Source organism: Aspergillus bombycis (assembly GCF_001792695.1).
Source record: "Aspergillus bombycis strain NRRL26010 chromosome Unknown contig00081, whole genome shotgun sequence".
Taxonomy (NCBI): Eukaryota; Fungi; Ascomycota; class Eurotiomycetes; order Eurotiales; family Aspergillaceae; genus Aspergillus; species Aspergillus bombycis.
This window is the reverse complement of record NW_019170083.1, coordinates 122,107-143,028: the sequence shown is the minus strand read 5'-3', so window position 1 is coordinate 143,028 and position 20,922 is coordinate 122,107. Positions and strand designations below refer to the sequence as shown.

At 48.9% G+C, this 20,922-nt stretch overlaps 6 protein-coding genes across 6 annotated transcripts; 3 read left to right on the top strand and 3 right to left on the bottom strand.

The window, feature by feature from the left end:
- Positions 1-3,405: 3,405 nt before the first annotated feature.
- On the top strand, positions 3,406-4,509 carry hapB (transcription activator HAP2; the record flags this gene model as incomplete). The annotated part of the gene is made up of 1 exon (XM_022536578.1): positions 3,406-4,509. One exon carries the CDS (start codon positions 3,406-3,408, stop codon positions 4,507-4,509), a length of 1,104 nt encoding a protein of 367 aa, XP_022386590.1.
- A 2,253-nt stretch (positions 4,510-6,762) lies between these two features.
- On the top strand, positions 6,763-9,630 carry ABOM_009449 (putative arsenite resistance protein Ars2; the record flags this gene model as incomplete). Its single annotated transcript, XM_022536577.1, has 3 exons — positions 6,763-6,862; positions 6,918-8,938; positions 8,992-9,630. 3 exons carry the CDS (start codon positions 6,763-6,765, stop codon positions 9,628-9,630), a joined length of 2,760 nt encoding a protein of 919 aa, XP_022386568.1.
- Positions 9,631-10,252: 622 nt separating this feature from the next.
- ABOM_009448 (uncharacterized protein) lies at positions 10,253-11,440 on the bottom strand (the record flags this gene model as incomplete). Its single annotated transcript, XM_022536576.1, has 1 exon — positions 10,253-11,440. The coding sequence occupies one exon, from the start codon at positions 11,438-11,440 to the stop codon at positions 10,253-10,255; it is 1,188 nt and encodes a 395-aa protein (XP_022386567.1).
- A 2,637-nt stretch (positions 11,441-14,077) lies between these two features.
- On the top strand, positions 14,078-15,886 carry flbB (the record flags this gene model as incomplete). The annotated part of the gene is made up of 5 exons (XM_022536575.1): positions 14,078-14,150; positions 14,489-14,578; positions 14,632-14,719; positions 14,776-15,342; positions 15,424-15,886. 5 exons carry the CDS (start codon positions 14,078-14,080, stop codon positions 15,884-15,886), a joined length of 1,281 nt encoding a protein of 426 aa, XP_022386562.1.
- Positions 15,887-16,252: 366 nt separating this feature from the next.
- On the bottom strand, positions 16,253-16,781 carry ABOM_009446 (Zn(II)2Cys6 transcription factor domain-containing protein; the record flags this gene model as incomplete). Its single annotated transcript, XM_022536574.1, has 2 exons — positions 16,253-16,621; positions 16,704-16,781. 2 exons carry the CDS (start codon positions 16,779-16,781, stop codon positions 16,253-16,255), a joined length of 447 nt encoding a protein of 148 aa, XP_022386561.1.
- Positions 16,782-17,794: 1,013 nt separating this feature from the next.
- ABOM_009445 (eukaryotic translation initiation factor 3 subunit D) lies at positions 17,795-19,606 on the bottom strand (the record flags this gene model as incomplete). The annotated part of the gene is made up of 2 exons (XM_022536573.1): positions 17,795-19,341; positions 19,402-19,606. The coding sequence occupies 2 exons, from the start codon at positions 19,604-19,606 to the stop codon at positions 17,795-17,797; spliced, it is 1,752 nt and encodes a 583-aa protein (XP_022386560.1).
- Between the last annotated feature and the right edge of the window lie 1,316 nt (positions 19,607-20,922).

The window sequence follows — 20,922 nt, the reverse complement described above, 5'->3', positions numbered from 1 at the left end:
TCCTGTAATAAAAATTGTAGTAGACGACTCTGATCAGAGTGAGTCTATACAGTATCGAGCACGACTCAAGAATAACGCTTGTGGGTAGGAACAAGACATTATTTATAAGAGATGTTGCACGTGTAGAAGTCCTTGCTATGAACTACTAGAAATTCCCACTATCAGTATTAAGATAAAAACTTCCTTTTCTGACATGTTATTTGTGAAGCCTCCTAGGAAAAAGTAGTAGAACTACTAGTAATCCTCCTGTCAGCGTGCTTTTGCATAATTCGTAAAAACGGACCGACGTTCCTTGGAAACCAATGAGGGTGGCTGGTAGATTTGTCACTGACAGGGTTAAATCCCGAGGCGATTCGCCGGCTCTGGGTTGCACATGATGTGCGTCACAAAAATTCGGGATGGCCGGATATACAACGGCATACAAGAAAGTGATAAAAGAAAGAGGGTAAAAGAAAAAAAAAGGAAAGAAAAAAAAAAAAAAAACCTTGAGTCATTTTTATTCCTACATGTATCTTGGGGAGCGATTAATATTTTAGAGAAAAAAAATTGTGGTGGCATCTAGTGAATGCTTTATGAAATTTTTGTTCATGGTTGAGTATCAATATTTACTGCCTACTAAATACTGATAACCAATCCATAATCAAAATCATGGTTTCCCATATTTCTATCTTACATAAACCAAATCAAAGAAAAGTGGGGCCATGCACGGTGACAATACGGAACCGTACGGGGCCATCTATGAATCGGTCGGTTGGTCTGATTGCCTCGCCGCCTCGACCGCTAAACGAGCCGCCGAGCCAGTCAGCTCGTCAGTGAACGCGTCCGGTACAAATGCCCCATCGCCCGCCCCTTCTCGTCGCTGCGGCTTTCTCTCTCTGCTTCCTCTCGTTGGTCATCCAGCCATCTCCAGTCCCTGCGTGCCCTCCAGTCATCAACTTAACTGGCCGCACAGAACCCATTGGCCATCTGCCATTTTCTTTTTTTTCCTACTCGTTCACGCTGGGGTTGGCTTCTGATCACTGATCCTTTCGTCCAACCCAATCGTTGTTTTCTTGCCCACCCCCCATCTGTTTTCTCCTCGTGATTGATCACTCCCGATCATTCTCATTTCGAAATTTCCACGGTTGTGGTCGAATCATCGTCCGTAGGTACGTGGAATATTGCTTGCCCCTTGCTCAACATTGTGTGGTTTTGTTTTGACTTGACTCCATTTTGTTTTATCTTATCATTTTCATGCTTGATCCTGCTTTATGATTTGAGCACCTTATTCTGGTCTGCACCCAATCCCATTACACTGTCCCTCTTCCCGAGGTCAACTCCGACAAATCCCATCACTTTTTGCGCCTGTTGTATTCTCTAACTACCGCGCGCCCATTCTACCCCCTCGTTGTTGGCTTCCATCCTCCCTCCTGTCTTTTTACCCCACGAATCATATTGCTTTGTATGTGCTTGCGATTGTTTCCCCATATTGTTTTGTCTTCCACCTACAACAGCGCGCGCTTGCCCAGAGCTGAAAAGCTGGTTCACCTGTTGTTGGGCCGTTCACGGATCAATCCGGACCGGACTGACATCAGCGGCAGCCCACACTCGCGCCGCAGAATCAGCTTTGTGCTGCCCGCCGTCCTGTTGGTAGAGGTCGCGCTCTCCTCACCCCGCGAATCATCATCCCTCCCAGAACCTCCCGTGACTGGAGGCTGTGGTCAAGTCCCATCGCATCCCTTTTGCCTACATCACTTGGTGTAGGGATACTCTTCCGCCGTTCAGGTAAATAATAGCCTTTCAACGTGACCCGTGTTGTTTTGCCCTTGACCCTAAAAATGGCCTGCAAACCGGGATCGTTTTTACCTCGTTATCTACCTTGTTACCCATCTGCAAAGCAAAACAATGACCCGACAGTTATGTCGCATGTATTCAAAGTATATTCCATTTTACGACCCCCCAGGGTTCTATGCTGGCCTATTCTTTTCGATTTTCCATGTTTATCGTCGTCGCGTTCTGCTTCTATTATGATCCCATATTCCCCACCCCATGATGGTCCAATCAACACGCGTCGGCACTCTATCTAATTTTGTTTTGCGCACCGTATTCTGACGACCTCAGTCCTCTCCATAGGCGCGCAGGCCCTTTAACATCGCGAACTGGAAAACAGTTTTCGAATTGTTTAGGACCGTTTGTTTACGCGCGCGTGAAATCAACCGCTTCCCTTGCACCCAGCGGTGATTGCGTCGTATCTTGTCAAGGTATGTTGCCGGCTGCATCATACTTCCCGCTTGCCAACGCATACATCCTTCAGCCCTGAATAGACTAAACAGCCACGATATCACCTTCCCCTCCCCCACCACATGCCCAGACTACCTGCCATGACAGCGCACAAATCAGCAGCTGAAAGTTTTAGTTGGTGGAGAAAATGAATGCTGATGGTTTTCTGTAGTTTGATCTAGTCGTGCAGACCATATTTTAGGCTTGTTTTGGTATCGGTCCATTCTCGAGTCGCAATATAGTCGTGGGGACTGGGAGCCAGGATAGCCTCATCCGCCTGGCGCAAAAATTTGCTAGGCCACGCTGGTAGCACCGCCTCATATCGCTATCTTCTGTTTCAGCCCCGCCTAATACGGACGTGGTCGAGGAGCCTGATCGAACAAGGATCAGGACCATATTACGGAAGGTAGCCTGCCAGTTGTCATCTCAAACACTGCGTAGCTTATTTTATTTCTTTCCCCCTGCTTCTACCCCTCCCTTGATTGCCTCGTGCTGGCGATAGACGATCGTGCGTCATTAGCAAGAGCATCGCATTTCGTCTGACAACGCATCAAGTGCGACATACTGCCGAGGGCACCCTGGTCCGCTGCATTAGAGCCCAACCACGTTACACCCTGAGGTGAACGTAAAAAAGATTCGCACAAAAGACTCTTCGTCTCCAGAAATTGTTCGAAGTTATTTCGGCAAACAGGCGTTGATTTTGGGTGAAATATTTTTTCTCGCCGATAGTTGAACTCTGTATCGGCAAAACAGAACCCCTGGTAAGCGCCCGATTCAAGCGCCTTGTCCCCATCAAACCCCACTGCAAGATCCAGTGACCGGTCAGCGCTGCGCTCCGTGCTGACATTTAGTGAGCGCCTGCAGACTTCCGCATTTAACTCGTCGAATCATCACTTGCAAAGAGCAGCTACTCTCCGCGGCTGTCCCTCTTGTGCGCGACCGTGATATTCCTTGAGTGCAACAGCGCTTCCACACCCTATCATCCTTTTGATCTCTTCTACCTTATTCTAAATAGGTGGCGTATATCCACCAATTGCTCGCAGCCGTCGTTGCCATTGGTTCTATATACTTGGTGCCTGACAGCTGCATCAGCCCAATCACGGGACTCATTGGAAGCGTGACGGGAAGCGCCGTCGCGACTCCATGATGGAATACCCTCCACAATATCAACAGCCTCATGGCCAACACCCGCATGCCCCCTCCCACATCGCTGCCCCGTATCAGACCGCACCCCAGAACCCAGGCTCAACGGTGGGTTCGATGACCTCTCCCACCAATCCCCAGGCACATATGCAGCAAGCCCATCCTACGCATCAGGCATCTCCCATTGTACCATCGCAGCCTCACTACCAACAGGCACAAAATGCGCCGGGCTCGGTACACCAGCAGATGAACTTTCCTCAATCGTACGGGGTAACTACAGCGATGCCCCAGACGTATGGCATCTCGCCAACCCAGGCGGCTGCTATGGCTACTGCGGCGGCGTCTGGACAATTCTACCCACTGCATCAGGACTCAATGGCTGGCCAAATGCCTCAAGGGCCTCGTGGCTCGCCACGTATGGCTGGAGTGCAACAGGTGAAGAACGAGCGGAATCCACGCTCTCCACCACAGATGCCAGGACAAATGCCTTCCATGAGTTCGCAAGTACAGATGCAACAGAATGCTCAGATGCAGCAGCGTCGCATGAGCCATGTGGGTAGCCCCCATGTTCAAACTGCTCAACCGGTCCTTAGTCATGTTGGTCGGCCTTCAGTACCTCCACCTATGCCGCCCCCACCTCAGCCTGCGGTGCAGCAAAATCAACCTTCCCCAGAGATGGCTGTTGGCGCCGTAGAGGAGTCCCCTCTTTACGTCAATGCAAAGCAATTCCACCGCATTTTGAAACGGCGCGTTGCTAGACAAAAATTGGAGGAACAACTCCGACTCACGTCCAAGGGCCGTAAGCCATATTTGCATGAGTCGCGTCATAATCATGCCATGCGGCGGCCACGCGGCCCTGGTGGTCGATTCCTGACGGCAGATGAAGTCGCTAACCTGGAGAAGAAAAATACCGCGGGTGGGCAAGAGAATATCGATAGCAAGCCGACCGGTGAGAACCCTCCGTCGGCACAGAAAAGAAAATCTAGTGATGTTAACGATGAGAACACGAACTCAGCGAAGAAAGCGAAGACTAGCGCCGCGAAAACGAGCACCAGCGCTGAGGAGAGTGAACATGAATCCGCCGAACCATCTGATGAAGATGGTTGAACAATATGTCGAGGCAAATATTGCTTTCCATATTATTAGCGCATCTTTGTCCGCTTCTGTTTTTCTTTCTTTTCTTCGTACCTATTCATCCTTATGATTTTATGGATGGATTTATTTATGTTTTCTTTTGTAGCGAGCGATGTGTGACTATTCACCTATCACGTTTCTACTACCATTATCCGACAGCAACCAGTGTTATGTCTGTTTATATCGTTATGTTATGTTGGTACGAAGTTTCCTATTGTTTTCCAAAGAAACCTGTTTATGTTTACTTTACCGGGAACGCATGTATGGAATGAATGTTTTGATGGCCCTCTCATTTTGTTCTTGTTTTTCTTGCTTTTCTTTTCCTATCTGCACCATTCCCCTTTCTTGAGATGGTGAAACTCTTGGATGATCTATGATGCCAAACACGTCATGCCTTTAGCTATATGCCGAATCCAGCTCTACTCTCATTGATTATCCTGCTCCTGAAGGGTGATTATGAGATGAGTTGTCGGCCCAGATATTACTATGACGCAGTTACGTGGAAGTTGGCATAGTTCCAATGCCACTAAATATTGCCGCATACTGCAGCAATCATCATTACTTTTCTCCTTCGACCTGACCCCGCCTTTTGAATTCTCTTTATTGGGCTTCTGGGTGGGACATAGAGAGGAATCTAACATTGGTAAAATTACCCTACAGGAATTCTCATGGCGAAGCAATAAGGTATAACAGGTTGGCGTCCCTTAATAGTGTCGTCTAAGGGACGCGAACTGTGAATGTCTGGAGCACAGCTGTGGACTTTTTCCCCCTACAGTGAGTTTCATTTGGTTACGGTATCATGGAGGCATGGGAATAAACCCCGAAAAGAGGAAGAAAAAAGGAAGAGGGAGAAGGAAGAAGGTCCAAAGGTGGTTGAGCATCGTGTCCGTTATCTTGTCGGTTCTCATTCGCTTCCCCTTCATTGTTCTATGGTCTTTTCTTCTTCTTCTTCTTCCTTACTCTTTTTCACCCTCTCATCCTATCATGGGTTGTTTGTATTGTTCTCATGTGGTTTTTGACGGATGATTCCCCCCCTAGTCGTGTACAAATATCAAGACATACTTCTCGGCATTGCTAGCTTGAATGTCTGGGCCAATGGCTCGGCACTTGACAAATAGCTGTCTTGTGAATACAATTAGAATTGGTAGACTTGACCCATTAAGGCCGACTTATGGAAACTATATGCTGTGGTAAATACGGAGACTTTCCAGGGACAATAACTCCATAGTAGAAGACCTAGTAGTACCTAGGTAATTATGTCAAATCGCCCCAAGGCATAGAAAGAGATCCATCCATTCCAGTTGACACACGCCTAACCCATCCTGGTTTAGGAGCGGCTGTCCCGTCCTCCAACTTTTCGTTCTCCAGCCTCATGTGATTAGTCATTCTCATTCTCATTCCATTCCTCACTCGCCTTCAGCTCCCAGCTTTCCGCTTCCTCTCCCCCAACTGTCCGGCTCTATCCCCCGGTTCAGCCATCTTGTCCCCATTCGGATTGGACGTGATCAGGAATTGTTCGCATCTGGCTATATTGCATCCATCCATCCTTCTTCATAAGGCTTCTTGTAGGTCGCCTGTCTAGCCCTCTTTTATCGTGTTCACTGCAGTCACTGCCACCCTTGTCTCTCATCTAACCCCCTTTCCCTGCTTAATCTTGTTACTCTCTATCAAAACACACCACCTTAGACCAATCCTTGACATCCACTCCGCTCACTGCTCTTTTCTCCTATATTCTGAAGTCGTCGGTTCGTTCGTCGCGCCCTCATTGGCCCACGAGACCTTCAGTGCTTCTTGCAATTTGTGCACCCGTCTCTTTCTTTATCCTCTTTCTCTAGCTCTCGCGAGCGCACTGCTTTCTTACATCTCATTTTTTTCGGGTCAATTCTTGTTATTATATGGGGAAAAAATATGCCTTTTCTGCATCCATTTTTCGCTTGTTGGGCTTCAGCTCCAGCTTCATCGTTTTACAGCACATCCCGTTTCTTTTACCCTTCGTCAACGTCCAAGCTGCCAGACACCCCTGTGAAGTGAAATGATCTGCTCTAATATTAATGGTCTCCGGTCTTAGCTTACGTTTACGGTTTCCAACACTGCGAACCTTCCGGCCGCCCCGACTACTTTAGATCGACCCATTAATCGACATCCTTGTCGCACATCATTTTGACCGTGATCTTGGACTGGACTCGCAGGTTCTGATACAGCGACCTGTGATTTCTCTTTTTCCAGATGGATTCTTATGATGGTTATGGGTCTCCCGGAAGGGCCCGTGAAGGGGACCCTTACGCGTCTAGGGCGCCAGTTGATTCTTATAGACGCAGGTCACCTAGTAAGTAGCTAGTGGGCCAATTATCGCTTCATAGTAACATTGCATAACCTTAAAGCTGCTGTAGCATCTCAGGACCGTCGTCGTGGACGTGGCCGCTCCCGCTCGCCTGCTATGATTGACCGCTATGAACCTTCTGATCGCCGGGCTTCCCGAGATGACTATTACACCGCATCCCGTGAACACACCGTACGAGATCGTGATGAGCGTCGCCGTGCTCATTCCCCAAATGTTGCAAATATCGATCGTTACGTTCCTGGACAAGATTCGGGAAAGCGACCAATCCCAACCAATCCGCTCCCCAATCCCCTGAATCTTGATTTCCAAGTCGGGTTTAACTGGTTTGCGGAGTGGTGGCGCGCCGAACAGTCGATCAAGGAGGAAAAGGAACGCGCAAAACATGGTGGACGTCGCCCCTCGGACCGTGTTAAGGGAGAACGCGAAGCTCGCGAAGACCGGGAGAAGGAGAGGGCGCAGATCCAGGCCGCTTATGATGCCTACAAGGTAGATCTTCAGATTAAGATGGCCAGGACATTTGTACAGCAACATCGAAACGAGGAGTGGTTTAAAGAACGTTATGTGCCGCAAGTCCGGGACCCCCTCCGTCGGCGCCTGATGGACTTCCGCACTGGTGCTTACGAACAATGGGAGCGTGATATAGATGGTGGGTTGTTTGATGAGTTTACCCTAGAGGGCATCTATAAAAGTGAAAGCGATGGAGCAGGTGGCGTCATTGAGAAGGAAGAAGGTGAGACCACGGCTGTTGGTGAGACTCTTGGTGTTTTGGACTTGCTCCCAACCCGGGGTGGAGAGCTTCGGGATGAAGCTTTGTCTCAACCAGCTCTACTTATCAAAACCTTAGCACCAAATGTGAGCCGTGATAAGATAGAGGACTTCTGTAAAGAACATTTGGGAGAGCAAGAAGGTGGGTTCAAATGGCTCAGCCTTAGCGATCCGAATCCTTCCAAGAAGTATCATCGGATGGGTTGGATTATGTTGCATCCTGCTCCGGATGTTGCTGTCATCGAGAGAGGAGATGGAAGGGAAGAGGAGGGTGAGGATATGGAGCACGATAAGGCTACTAATGGAGCTGTGAGCGTGACTGCCGCCGAAAAGGCACTTGAAGCGATCAATGACAAGACTATACACGACCCGGTTCACGGAGACTTTGTTTGTCATGTTGGTGTCCATGTACCGCCGTCCCAACCCCGCAAAAAGGCATTGTGGGACTTGTTCTCTGCTCCCGAGCGTATTGAGCGGGATTTGGAGTTGGCCCGACGCTTGGTTTCAAGACTTGACTCAGAGATGGGCGGCAATACAGACGGTTATGCCAAGATCGAAGAGCGTGTTGAAGAATTGCGTGGAAAGGGATGGTTGCAACCGCCTGTCACGGGTCCTGTTAGTGTGAAAAAAAGAAGGACTGATTATGACGCGGACGATATGGATGAAGGTGAAGCAGAAGAAGGTGAGGAGCAGGAAGGCTGGGAAGATGACGAAGTGGATGACGAGGAACTCCTCGCAAAGAAAAAGAAACTGGACCTGATGGTAGAATACCTACGTAGGGTCTATAACTTCTGCTTCTTTTGTGTGTTTGAGAGTGACTCAGTTCATGAACTTGCTCGAAAGTGTCCCGGCGGCCATCTCCGGCGGCCACGTGCTGGTCTCACTACACAGTCCAAAGCTGTGGCTCGAGCGAGTGCCCTTGGCCAACCTTTCCCTTCTAAGAAGAAGGAACCGAGCGAAGAAGGAGAAGAGCAGTCGTCCATCGAGGAAAGACGACCACAGCGGTTTAGTTCTAAGTCGGAACAACAGCTACAGCGCGCGTTCAACTGGGTTAAGACATTCGAGGATAAACTTCTGCAGCTTCTAGAGCCCGATAACGTGGATATTCGGAAGCTGGGCGGCAAGCCTGTTGATGAGGCGCTGGAAGAAGAGTTAGCAAAGCATGTCAAGCAGGAGGACGAATCCAAATACCGTTGCAAGGTACCTGAGTGCACGAAGTTATTCAAGGCGGACCATTTCTGGCGCAAACATATAGAAAAGCGTCATGCCGAATGGTTTGAGAATATCAGCAGTGACGTAAGTTCCAGGTTCTGAGACCTCATTGTGATGCGAGACTAACCATGTGACAGCTTTCTTTGGTGAATGCCTATGTTCTAGACCCCGCTCGTATTGCGCCGTCTCGCTCTGATGCAAACAGCAATGGCCATTTCCCTCTCAGCTCTGGTCAGAGTCAAGCTGGCACCCCTCGTGGCTTTAGCTTGGCATCCATGCCGCCGTACATCGGACATAATGGCAATGTACCTGGTGGTTTTCAGAGTTTACCCGGGGCCGGGTTGCCCAGTATGATGGGTGTCCCGAATCAAGCTGGTTCTTGGAGCGGGAATGGATTGGTCTCGGGGGATCACTCTGGCCTGCACCAGCCGGGTGCCATGCGTCGTAATAACCGTTACAATCGCTCAGGGCCCTATGATCGTCGTGGTCCTCGACATGGCGGCGCAGGAAACGGCCGCCTGAGCCCAGTTCGCGGTATGTCGGGCATGTATGGTTCTGGTGGTCGTCTTCCAGCTAACGCTGGCACTCCGTACATTCCCCCTGGCCACCCAGCCGCGGCGGCTTTTGCTGGAGCAGGCGGGTTTGCTGATGCTATGGGAGCCGGCACTGCCCAACAAGCAATGGGTCCCCGGGAAGCCGTTCAGGGTCGCAGTCTTAAAAGTTATGAGGACCTTGATGCGGTTGGTGGAGCTGGAAGTGGCGAGTTGAACTATTGAGTACGAGAACTCTCATAAACTATCCTTTATCATGTTTCGTTTCCTTGAACTACGGCGTTCAACAGGTTTTGTGTCTGCATTTCGTTGATTCAGGCTGACATATTGGGTTCAATATCTCTGCGCTTTTCTTGTTCACTATATTTGGTTTTATCACAGCACACTGAATTTACTTTCCTATCTGTCTTCTGGTCGCTGGTGCGTTGCATAGTCGTGAGTGATGGATTGAAATCCTCCATAGCTTGCGACAACACTGTACTTGGCGTACTTCACCACTCTCAAACTTGCCCGAGGTTTAAAACATGGCGATATCTACTTCGAAATTTGCACCTTTGTTTCTTTTCTCCTCCGTTTTGATTGTACTATAGTTTCCTTTTTGAACCAAAGTAAAAGAGATCAATGAACTACTTTTTCTACTTACGCCTTGCCTGCGTGACGAGCCTCACCGTAACTACTTGGCTCTCAATACTGGACTTTACAGTGTACAGTAGTTTCTGTATATCTTCATTGCATTCAATATATCCGTATTACTTTATATGTCATTATAAGTATATACGAGTGGTGTTGCTTAGAATGGGTCGCCGTCATAGTTCGTGTACTATGTGCCACCAATTACTTTACCTTATCAAGGCATCTGAATAACTACATCATCCCGACTATCCCGCCATTGAGCGCCCATCTTGCGAATCCGGCGCTCGCTGGCCAGGAATAGGAGGAGATATATATGAGAAGCTATTTCACCCCACGCATAGGTTTTGAGAGTCAGCTGACGGATATCCATTTCGCGTAGCGCTGACTTTTGGGTATTGTGTGGTGGTTGGGCATTCGGCATATCTTCCAGTATGCACCATACGCCCCAGCCTGCACGGCCTTCTTTGACGAAGTCCGACAAGAATGACCAGAAGCGGCGGAACATGGACATGTCCCACATGCAAACCCCGTTGCTTTCCTGCCAGGAGATAATGGGCTCATGCGCCCCCGCCTCCACAACGTTAATATGAATATACCAATATCCTCTTTCTAATATGTCTAGCTCTCTGATTTGTTCGAGAGGCCTGTATATTCGACCCTTCAGGCGAGCGGCTAGCATTTCTAGAGTTGGAGTGATATGTGTTGTGAACTGTTTTTTTGATATGGGAGATAGTGGAGGTCTGATTTCCATAGGGACAGGAAAGCTTGTGCTAGCAAATATCGACAGAGCTGTGGACTGGACAGCGGAATCACCGATCTGATTGGCATTAGCTTTGTCGTTTGTGCACGGGCTATAACGCAGTTTCTTTCGACCACCCCTTAGCGGCGAAAAATCTGTTTGATCTCGCTTTGCACGAGTTGAATCCACAGAGCATGAGGAGCCCTGAGCTCGAGTGGTAGATAGCTGCTGGTCGACATCCTGCAGGTTGCCGGTGTCCGAAGATGGTCTTCCGGGTTGAGAATCCGGAATAACACTCACTGGAGTATCGAGGTAGTCTTTTAGGGGAAAATCATGTGATTGGCCATTGGGCAGTTCATGCTCCTCGTGCCCGATAGCTTTATTCGATATTATACTGGTCGTGAAGTTGGAGGTATCATTAGTAGGGATCACGGGGTCTTGGAGCGTGTTGTTGAGTGGCAACTGGGTCCGGGGAAATCCGTCGCTAGCAGCGGTAGAGGTGATATAATCATGGCCATTATTGTTGTCGCCCGGTATCAGAGTTAGAATTTGGCATGAGGAACTCTGGAAGCTGAGAATGGCTTCAACCTGAGCACGGTAGTGGGCGTCGTCGCTCACCCCGCACGGCGCTGCGATGTGGACAAGGATCTCTGAATGTTCCATGACATCAGGGGATAAGATGACTGCAACATGGTGGGGTGTTCTCTTAGATGAATCCTGCAGGAAGTTTGATTGTCATTGTGGTAGTTCAGTAGAAGATCGACAAAAGCAATGATAATGAATTGTAAAGAAAAGAGAACGAAGGCCCAAAGGAGTATAGCCCAGTCGAGTCATGTGGAAGTGGGGTGACTTCTCAAGAGGGTAAAAATGCCAACTTCGGGTTTGAGATCAGCATCAATAGTTCAATAACATTGGATCCTCTTGGTTCTCATCTCGATCTCCTGCCGAATTCTCGGTGGCAATTCGGCTGCTAGGAACCATCAACACTTATGATTTTCATGGTTGGTACCAGCAATCCTGGTCATGCTTCCCGGGAGTCAGCGTCGAGCTGTCGAGAATAGCACCTATCCACTCCATGGAAATCTATCTAAACGTGCCATTGTTTACTCCACGCATCGCTTAAACTAAAGAGATAACAAGCGGACGAAGGGGGAAAAAAAGAGTTGCGAGCCGGGCCTCCATCCCATCACAACCAATTAGACAGGTACTCTTTCTTTTTTTTTTTTTTTTGGGCAGGGGGATACTATGTCCAAGTGTCCAGTACACATTGGAGCCCCAATTAAAATTTCCGCCCTGACAAGGATAGATACGAAGCAGCGGCTAAGTGTCTAGGTAAGATGAGACGAATGCCAATCGAATGTGATCAAGGGATTCCGAGGTAACACATTGTCTGAATATAAACGATGCTTGAGGAGTAAGTACTCAAGAAGTCCAGCAGAGGCCATGCGTGACATGTATGCATGTACAACTACACTGAGCGACCAGACTCCTCGGCACGAGAAGTACTTTTTTTTTCTTTCGTTTCTTGGTCTCCCCCTGTGACTGGTGCCAATTAAGTCGGCGGAAAGAGCGTTGGGGATCCCGGCGAGGGATCCATCTTTACCCACTTGGTACCATACCGGCACCAAAGAATCCCAAGCTTTCAATGGCCCTAAGGATACGATGGGGCTCGTTAATCGGAAACACTTGAAAGAAAAACAGAATGATCAGTCCAAACGCCGATACGCTTTGCCTCTATACATCGAAGGCAACCATTGCGCTAAAGCTAAAAAGAGAATGAGATATGAGATAGTTCACATCAGGGTGACCTTTGCATTTGCCTGTTTTACATACAATACATCTATAATGAATATTGAGCGACCGTTTCACCGTCAGCAGGGTAGTAATCACGAGAGGGTGGCGGGTGCAACTGCTATCCTTCGGGGAATTTGATTGATATAGCGGCGATGATTGATTCACGACAATCTCTTGTCGTGGCTTAGATACCAAATGTGGCTGTAGAGCGCTCTCCAGGAAATACCTTATCAATATTTTGCTAAGAGAGAGGGACGTCACCCTATATGCCCTTGCAGGAGCCTCAGGGGTGTTTCCTTGGGGGAAAAAAAAGAAAAAGAACGCATGAAGGAAAGAAAAGGGAGAGAGATCTCTACGACGGGATCGATGCTCTTTTTCGGGCTTCATGGTGAGTCCGGTTTTACCCTCCCCACGGGTGGATGCATGCTTACTTTTTCTCCTTGGAGCAGAGTCTTCCAATCAATCCAGCCGATCGCCCCTGTGGGTAGGTATTACACCAGTACAGATTGAACTACTACAATACCTTACCTGAAAAGAAATCAGATCTCAATACGCAAGTCCATCTCTGATCCGAGTGGCAGGAGAACTACTAGAACCAAACTCAAGAAAGAATAGTGAGATTTCATTCCCTTTCTCTCTTTGATTTTTTTTTTCTTTCCCATCTGGGGTCGTCCATCCTGTTAGCATCCTGATCGACTTATTGATTTTCCGCTTCACCAATATACACTATCGAATTCCTAAGCAACATGTACTAAAAAAGAATTGTTCCTATTTTTTTTTTTTTTTTTGGTCATTACAGCAATCCCAAATTGAGGAAACGGGCGATTCGGCTTTATTCGTCGTTTCAGTAACCGGAGAAAGAAACAACGGATCTCTTCCCACCCAGCTTGCGCAAAGACCAAGCCAACTGGGGCCGCTGAAGAACGGGTGAACCATTGAACCAATAAGCCACCAGTTTATCGGTGGAAATCGAGCCCGCTTGACAGGGACTCCAAGTCGAATTGTACCGCGGTCGCTACCACTGATTTCTTAGCCTTCATCCACATTGTCAACTGACGGACGGTACCTTGTCCCACATCCTCTCTGTTTGTGCGTCTCGATTTCTTACGCTTCTTTCTTCCCCCCACATCTCCTTTAGAGCTCTCAGGACCTTTACATTTCTCTCCCCTCTATCGTCATTTCATGGTGTGAGTAGGACACCCAGGGTTATACCTCGTGTCTAAACTCAATCCACAATCGAACGCCTCGGGGGGGAGCAATCCGAATAGATGTATGTACATACTTACCACCAACGGTAAGGGCGCTTGGACGAAGCGAATCCACTTTATCGGAAGCAGTTCGTTTCAAGGCTGACAACGGTCGCAGATGTTCATGACCGTCATAATAATAACCTAGCCTCTAGACTCATCCAGATCCTAATCCGCTGGACCCGTTCGTTCCTTTCTACCGTCTTCACGCCGGTCGCATTCCACATCATTTTTCTCTTCACACACACCCCCAAACATCATGGCTTCCCTGAATGACGGAGTTTTGCCTTTGGAGGCAGACGCGTTGAATCGACAAAATGATGAACTCAATGGTAAGTGTTTGATGCCGTTGATATCGCATTTGTGGCTTGTTTTTATCTATATGATTTTAAAAGTATCCTGAGGTTTTTCGGGGCTCTTCTGTCGCTGGAGACGAAATGCGATCCTGCTAGGCGGAGTGCTTTACTAGACTTCATATATTGTTAAACCAGCTACAAAATGATGTGATCTCTCACGATGCTTTTCTTTTCTTCTCTTTTCTTTTCTTCTTCTCTCCCAGCATTTTGACGTAGCAGACACGGGCTTTGCCTAGCGATCATTGGGTTCCAGTTGCGCTTTGTCGTTATTTGTCTGATCCCCAATTTTGGTCGCTGACTCGAGACCATGATAGGTCGACAATCACAGGGCAGTTTAATGAAGGCGTCCATGGGAACAGAATGGTTTAGGTTTTTCGGAGGTGGACAAAAAAAGGTTACACGAGGTATGCGCCTTCTTCCTTGGTCTGTAATAGGGTACTGACCTCAGCCGATCCAGATGGTCAACCAGCAAAACGACGGGGCCCAAAGCCGGATAGCAAGCCGGCTCTTACCAGGCGTCAGGAATTGAATCGTCAGGCGCAAAGGTATGTCGACAATGCGGACTCGATCTCGTGATTATATATCAACCGTGGCGGTTTAGGACACATCGCGAACGCAAGGAACAGTACATGCGAGGGCTAGAGACTGAAGTCTCGCGATTACGAGAGGCCTACACACAAGAGATATCCGCGGCGAATTTGACTGTCCACCAACATCGAGAGATGGTCCGGTCATTATCGGAGGAGAACAACATATTGAAAGAAATTCTAGCCGCACATGGCATCAACTATGAGGCGGAAGTGGAACGTCGCAAGGCGGAACGCACAAGTCCAACAAACGCAACATATCAGTCTAGTCCTTTTGCCAGCAGTAGTGTTGGATCACAGCCTGCAGCTGTCGCGCAGTCAGCTCCATCAACTCAGCACGCTTACACGACGCCACCCACGACCATCTCAGCCCCATCTTCTAGCTTAAGCCCGATTGTAAACGGGATAGAGCACATCGACGTCTCACCAACCCAAGAGTTATCACCTCAACAAAATTACAATGCTGCTCCCTGCGATGCTTTGGCCACTCTTGACCGGATAGCACCAGCAAGTCGTCAGCCTAATCAGCCAGCGGGTATATTTGAGAACGATCCGCAGCTGCAAATCGACTTTATCTTGACGTACGCTCTCCCTTAGCTCTGTTTTTGTTTCTCGTTTCTCGTTTCCCGTTTCCTGCCCCTCCATAACTGATCAATTGATAGGTTGGAATCACCATGTCGCGAACACACCGACTATCTCTGTCGAAGATCTATTACGGAGGCCGATGACGAAGATATGCCTTTCTCCGGACACGCATTAATGGCCTCCTGTCCGCCGCCCAGTTATATTGCCAACACAACCCATGAACAAGCCTACCCACACCAGACATATGATCTTCCACATGCCAATCTGACAACACTGCTCAACCTGAGTCGACAGCTTGTGACTGATGGCCAAATCACACCAATCATGGCCCTTCAATGTTTGAAAAACCATGAAATGTATCGCTCGCTGACCAGAGATGACATAAGGATTATAATCGACACGCTCAACACTAAAGTCAGGTGTTATGGATTTGGAGCTGTGGTGGAAGACTTCGAGCTCATGGACTGCCTGAGCAGTGTCATCGGGTCCAGGGTCGAGTTGGGTTTCTCCCGCGCTGGAGACGAGACGCTGTATTCATGATACCATGACATGAGGAGTTATAGTTCTTTGACCCCAGGCTTGGGGCTGGGGAAGGGGGGAGGGGGGGGGGGGTGTATATAGAAGCTCCGTGAGCATTGTTTTCTTGCGGCTATGGGTTGCTGATGCATTGGTGTGGAATCCTGGTGTATATCATCCTTGTGTTGTTTGATACTCGGCGTTGGCTGAGAATTGCCTTCTTGCTTCATCTCTGTAATATTTTGGTCATGAAAAAATGGCAGTTGTTTTTCTATAGTTAAGCATGACTGTGTGGCATATTAGGCAGTGCAGTGCTCTGGGTATGCCATTACCCACGCAATCGATACATGTGCATAACAGATCGGACAGTGTCGACTTTATAATCCATAATCATACAGAAAAGTCATCCTCAATTCCTATATCCCGCGCCACATCCCTCGCTAAATCTCTTAAATCCTCACCATTCCGAATCCTCCCCACGATGTGCCAAACCAGATCCTCCGTTCCTAACCTCAGAGCCGAGTACACAATCTCCATAGCAGCGGCCTCCTCCTCTTCCTCCTCTTCGAGATCATCGAATGATGACCGATATGCCAAACGCTGCGCTATTTGTTCCCGTATTTGGTTCACCTTGCCCCTGAGCTCGGTGATCATTTCTGCCTGCGCGATCGCCTGTCGATCTTCATTCGGAGCACTATACTTGCATTCCTCTTGGATCCCTCGTGTGATGCAGGCTTCACACGGAGAGAGGCGATTACACTACAGAACGTCTGTAAGTGGACGACGTCAAGGCAGGTAGGGGGGTACGGGGGCACGGCATCGTATCTGAAACAACACATACCTTCACTTTGCGAGTTCGACATGGGTGACATGAGGCCGTTGCCCGGGGTTTGGATTTGTGGCTCGTTGCTACGTCCATGGTATTTGCCACTATTCTATTTTTGGCTTTTTCTTGCAAAAAAAAAAGGGGGGGGGGAAGAGAAATTCAAGTTGTCATTATCTGAGCAAAAAGGGACTGGTAAGATCTTTAGTGGTAAAAATGCATGCAGCAGTTAATCTCCATTCTACGAATTAAGCTCGATCCACTGACACCTAGATCACGGCCGTTGTTCCCGTGAAGCATGATGACTAAGAATTGGGTGTTTCAGATCTGTATTTCTCCGAGTCTTTTCATTTCTTCTTTTTATTTCCCAGCATCGATTTGGACATTCCCTGGCTTTTTGCATGTGGGTCTACGGAGTACTCCGTATCCTTTGTCCTTCCATATTTTCTTTCTTTCCCCTTTTTTGCTTACCTTGTACGTCCGTACTCCTTGCTCAAATGTCGGTGGGTCCGTCGTTGCAGGCCTAATGTATCAACAAGCCTGATGTATACGGATAGTCCGGTATGGGCGAAATGATCGTGAAACGGTCACACTACTTAGATTCATTACCCTGCTTTGTGATTTCTACGCTACTTGTCTAACAAGTTGGTTTCATGATGGTTGTTGCTGTACTACACAATGCGTATGTACGTCAACATATCTTACCGCCGGGTTATAGCCATGCCCAGGCCGCTGAAGCAACGGCGGTAGCGTCTCGTCTTCTCTCCTGCTACTGGGCGGGTCTTGATCGCAGAGTCTTAAGTATTGATTGGGGTCCGGCGGGAGAATACTAAGCGATTCAAAAAAAGGCTGACGGGCAGTGGGATATTGTTGAGAGTACAGTGATCATGCTTCCAAGAAACAATAGGTATTATGAGTACGGGGTGTAATTTGGAGAGCAAACCCTTCTAGAGACGCTGGAAAGTCATCAAATCGGTTAAGGACATCAACGGTCATGTTCAGAGCTCTAAAAGACTTTTGAATATGTTCACCAAAAATTATTCGGAAATTCGAAATAAACATCATGACATTACGATATCATGCCAGGAATAAACTCAATCATAAGCAATTTACTCCTCATCCTCTTCAGCCTTCTGCTCTTCTTCCTCAGCGGCAGCCTCCTCATCTTCCTCGAAGGTATTGGCTGGCACGCTGTAGAGACGGAGAACGGGACGGTTGGGGTCCTTGATGAGAACGTACTTCTTGACCTTCTCCTCGTCCTCCTCGGCGTCCAGGGCGCGGATACGGTCGACAATAGTGCGCACAATACCCCATCCATTGCCCAGGTTCAGGTTCATCTGAGCGGCGAGATCACGAGGCTTGTAGCCAACAACACCGAGGACAACGTGGCCAGCGGCGGAGCGTGGGTTAGCACGCGAGACGAAACCGAGCTTCATACCGTCGGCCTTGGCAAGGACGGCCTGGGTGGTCCAACGGGCAAGCTTAAGGCTGTTGTTCTTCATCTCAGTGGCAACAACGGCACCGCGCTGCGACCAGAGCTTGCTACGCCAGTCCAGAGCATTGCCGGAGCCCTGGGCCTTGCTGTCGAACTCGTTCAGGGCCTTGACGATCAGCTGCTGGTCTTCGCCGTTGACGGGGTTCTTCAGGAGGGCGTCGACCTCAGTACGGACAACCATATTCAAAGGCTCCTCGTCACGCTCCAAGGAGAGATCGAAGCGACGGTACTTGTAGGCCTTGGAGGCAAGAGGCTCGGTCTCCTCCGAAGCATTGTAGAAGGGGTTGGCGTTCTTCATGTCCAGCTTGGCATCCTGGGACTCGGCGACGGTTTGCAGGGCAAAGTTGTGGTTGATGAAGGTGGCCTCCATGGCAAGAGCGCTGGGAGTGTTGATGGCCTCCTGCTTAGCCGAAGATTCGGCAATCTCGAGAGGGGCGTCAATTGCATTCTCGTTGACGGTTACCAAGTCAAGCGAGGCACCCTCACGCTTGTCGAAGTAGATCTTGTTGCCCTGGTGCACGATAACAATATCCCAGGAGTAGACACTGCGAGGGGCACACATAAGCATAGACAGGATATCGGAGGTAGCGAAAACGGTGGCTGTATCCTTCTCGGCGAGCTCCTGGATGACAGGGTCCTGGGAGGTAGTAACGTTGTAGGCAGCACGGTCAAGAGACTGCAGTCTACGCTCGGCGCCCTTAACAGGGGCCTTGTCATAAGAACGGTCGTAGTAGTAAAGGAAACCATACGAGTCGATGTCCTCGCCATCGGGGGTCTCTAGGTTCAGCTTCAGCAGACGGCTGAAGTCCACTTCCTCCAGCATGGTCCAGTCGGGGCGCACATTGACAGACGGCTCACGAGTCCTCTGCGGCTTGTCGTAGTCCTTCCATCCGAAGCGACGTCCACGGTTGCTGCGGCCGGCACGGTTGTCGTAGAAGCGATCGCCCTGGCCACGGCCAGCACCAACACGCTGGAAGCCAGCACGACCGCCTCTCTGGCCCGCGCCACGCTGGCCGCGGCCGCGGAAGACGGTGCCACCACCACGGCCGAAGGTGCGCTTGGCAGAGGTACGAGTGTTGTCAACGACGGAGAAGGAAGATTCATCTTCAGCAACCTGGATGCTGAACAGGTTGGAGGAACCGGCTCCGTACACTTGCTGGTCTGTTGATGATAGGTATGTTAGCTGCGGACCCGCATTTAACTGTCTCGATTAACTCGTACCCCTGAAGTTGCGGTTGTAAGCCTGACGACCGGTTCTTTGGTCCTTGGACTCAGCAGTCCAGTCGGCCATGCGACCCAATTTGTCACCCTTAGAGAAAGGAGCATATGGGACACCCTCAAGCATATTGTCGGTCGAGGTCGCGGGGCCCCAAGTGTCCTCCGCTGGCAGGGCCGCCACAATGTCGGCGATGGAAATGGGTGCCATGATGTCCAGAGATAATAATAATCCTAGAAATCGATTTCTGAACAACAAGGTATCTCCACGCAGACGTCAGCGTATCTCGGCGGATGGTGAGATCACAAGCGGCGGAGAAATCGATAATTGCGGGTTGAGTTTTTGTGTCGCGAGTGGGCTTGTGGCTAGAAGGCTTGGCTTGGTCGGTACTGCACCGCCACGTCACGTGTGTATATACCATTGTATACACTGGGCAGAAGAGAAAGGTTGAAAATTGAAATAGAAATGGAGAGCAAGAAGGTCTAAAGAAAGAGACAAAAATATTTATAAGCTCACATATATTCAAATTTGATTTACATTGGAAGATATAACCCAAAGCTAGCAGTATTCTTTCGATTTACACACCACCAGCCAACCCCTGAGATCTTGAGAAAAGCTGCAAACATGTCGTATCTTGTATACTCCGTATAGCTGAGGGCAGTAGCAGTCTTCTCATTCGGGTTATTTAGTGATACTCTGCTCCGCAAACTTGTTGGGGATAACAAGAACTGGACGAGAATCAGTCTGGTGGAGGTGGGTCTTTGTGATATGTGTTATCTCTGAAGTCTGCTTGAAGTATAGTCTTTAGTTCTTCATCTTTACGTAAAGAGGTCCGGATCTACAACGCTTATCAGGGGATCAGATGGCAAGGGGAAAGCTAGAAACTCAAATCATAAGGATACCCAGGAACTGGAGGCTCTATTGTTAATGACGCTTTGATCGAACACGATCTCAAGGGTGAAGAAATACGATGACACATTGATATACGGTCCTTATCAATGCTCTCCTCGCCCCCAATATTTGTTTCTTTCCACACAACCGAGGAGATATTAAAGGTCGCCTGGTAAAGACCAACGAGAGCGGCCTATTTACCTTGGCTCTAGCTCGTACTGCTCCGCTATCATGGAGGTTCACAGATGCGTTCCCCTCGCTTCTGGGGCTGAATGCTGATCATCGGGCATGTTGTTGAATTTGATTGGTGCTAATGCGAGGGCTCCACTGATAAGGATCCGATGCTTTATTATAGGACTGCACTACTACTAGTACTAGTACTACGGAGTAGTTCCTTAGGGCTTAGCCGACGAACTATACGGAGTACGTAGGCTTTGGTTCCGGCTTTGGTTCGTTCTGACCTCCATTCTCTTCGCGATACCTATCGAATCGTAGAGATAATCTATACCATATGGCTCCACAGTACCACGGAATGGGGAAAGACCAATGACCTAGCCCACCGGAAACACTTCTGTCCCTGCATGGAGATCTCGATAGTGCTGGGATCTACGAAGTATTTGAGTAACTGTTCCTGT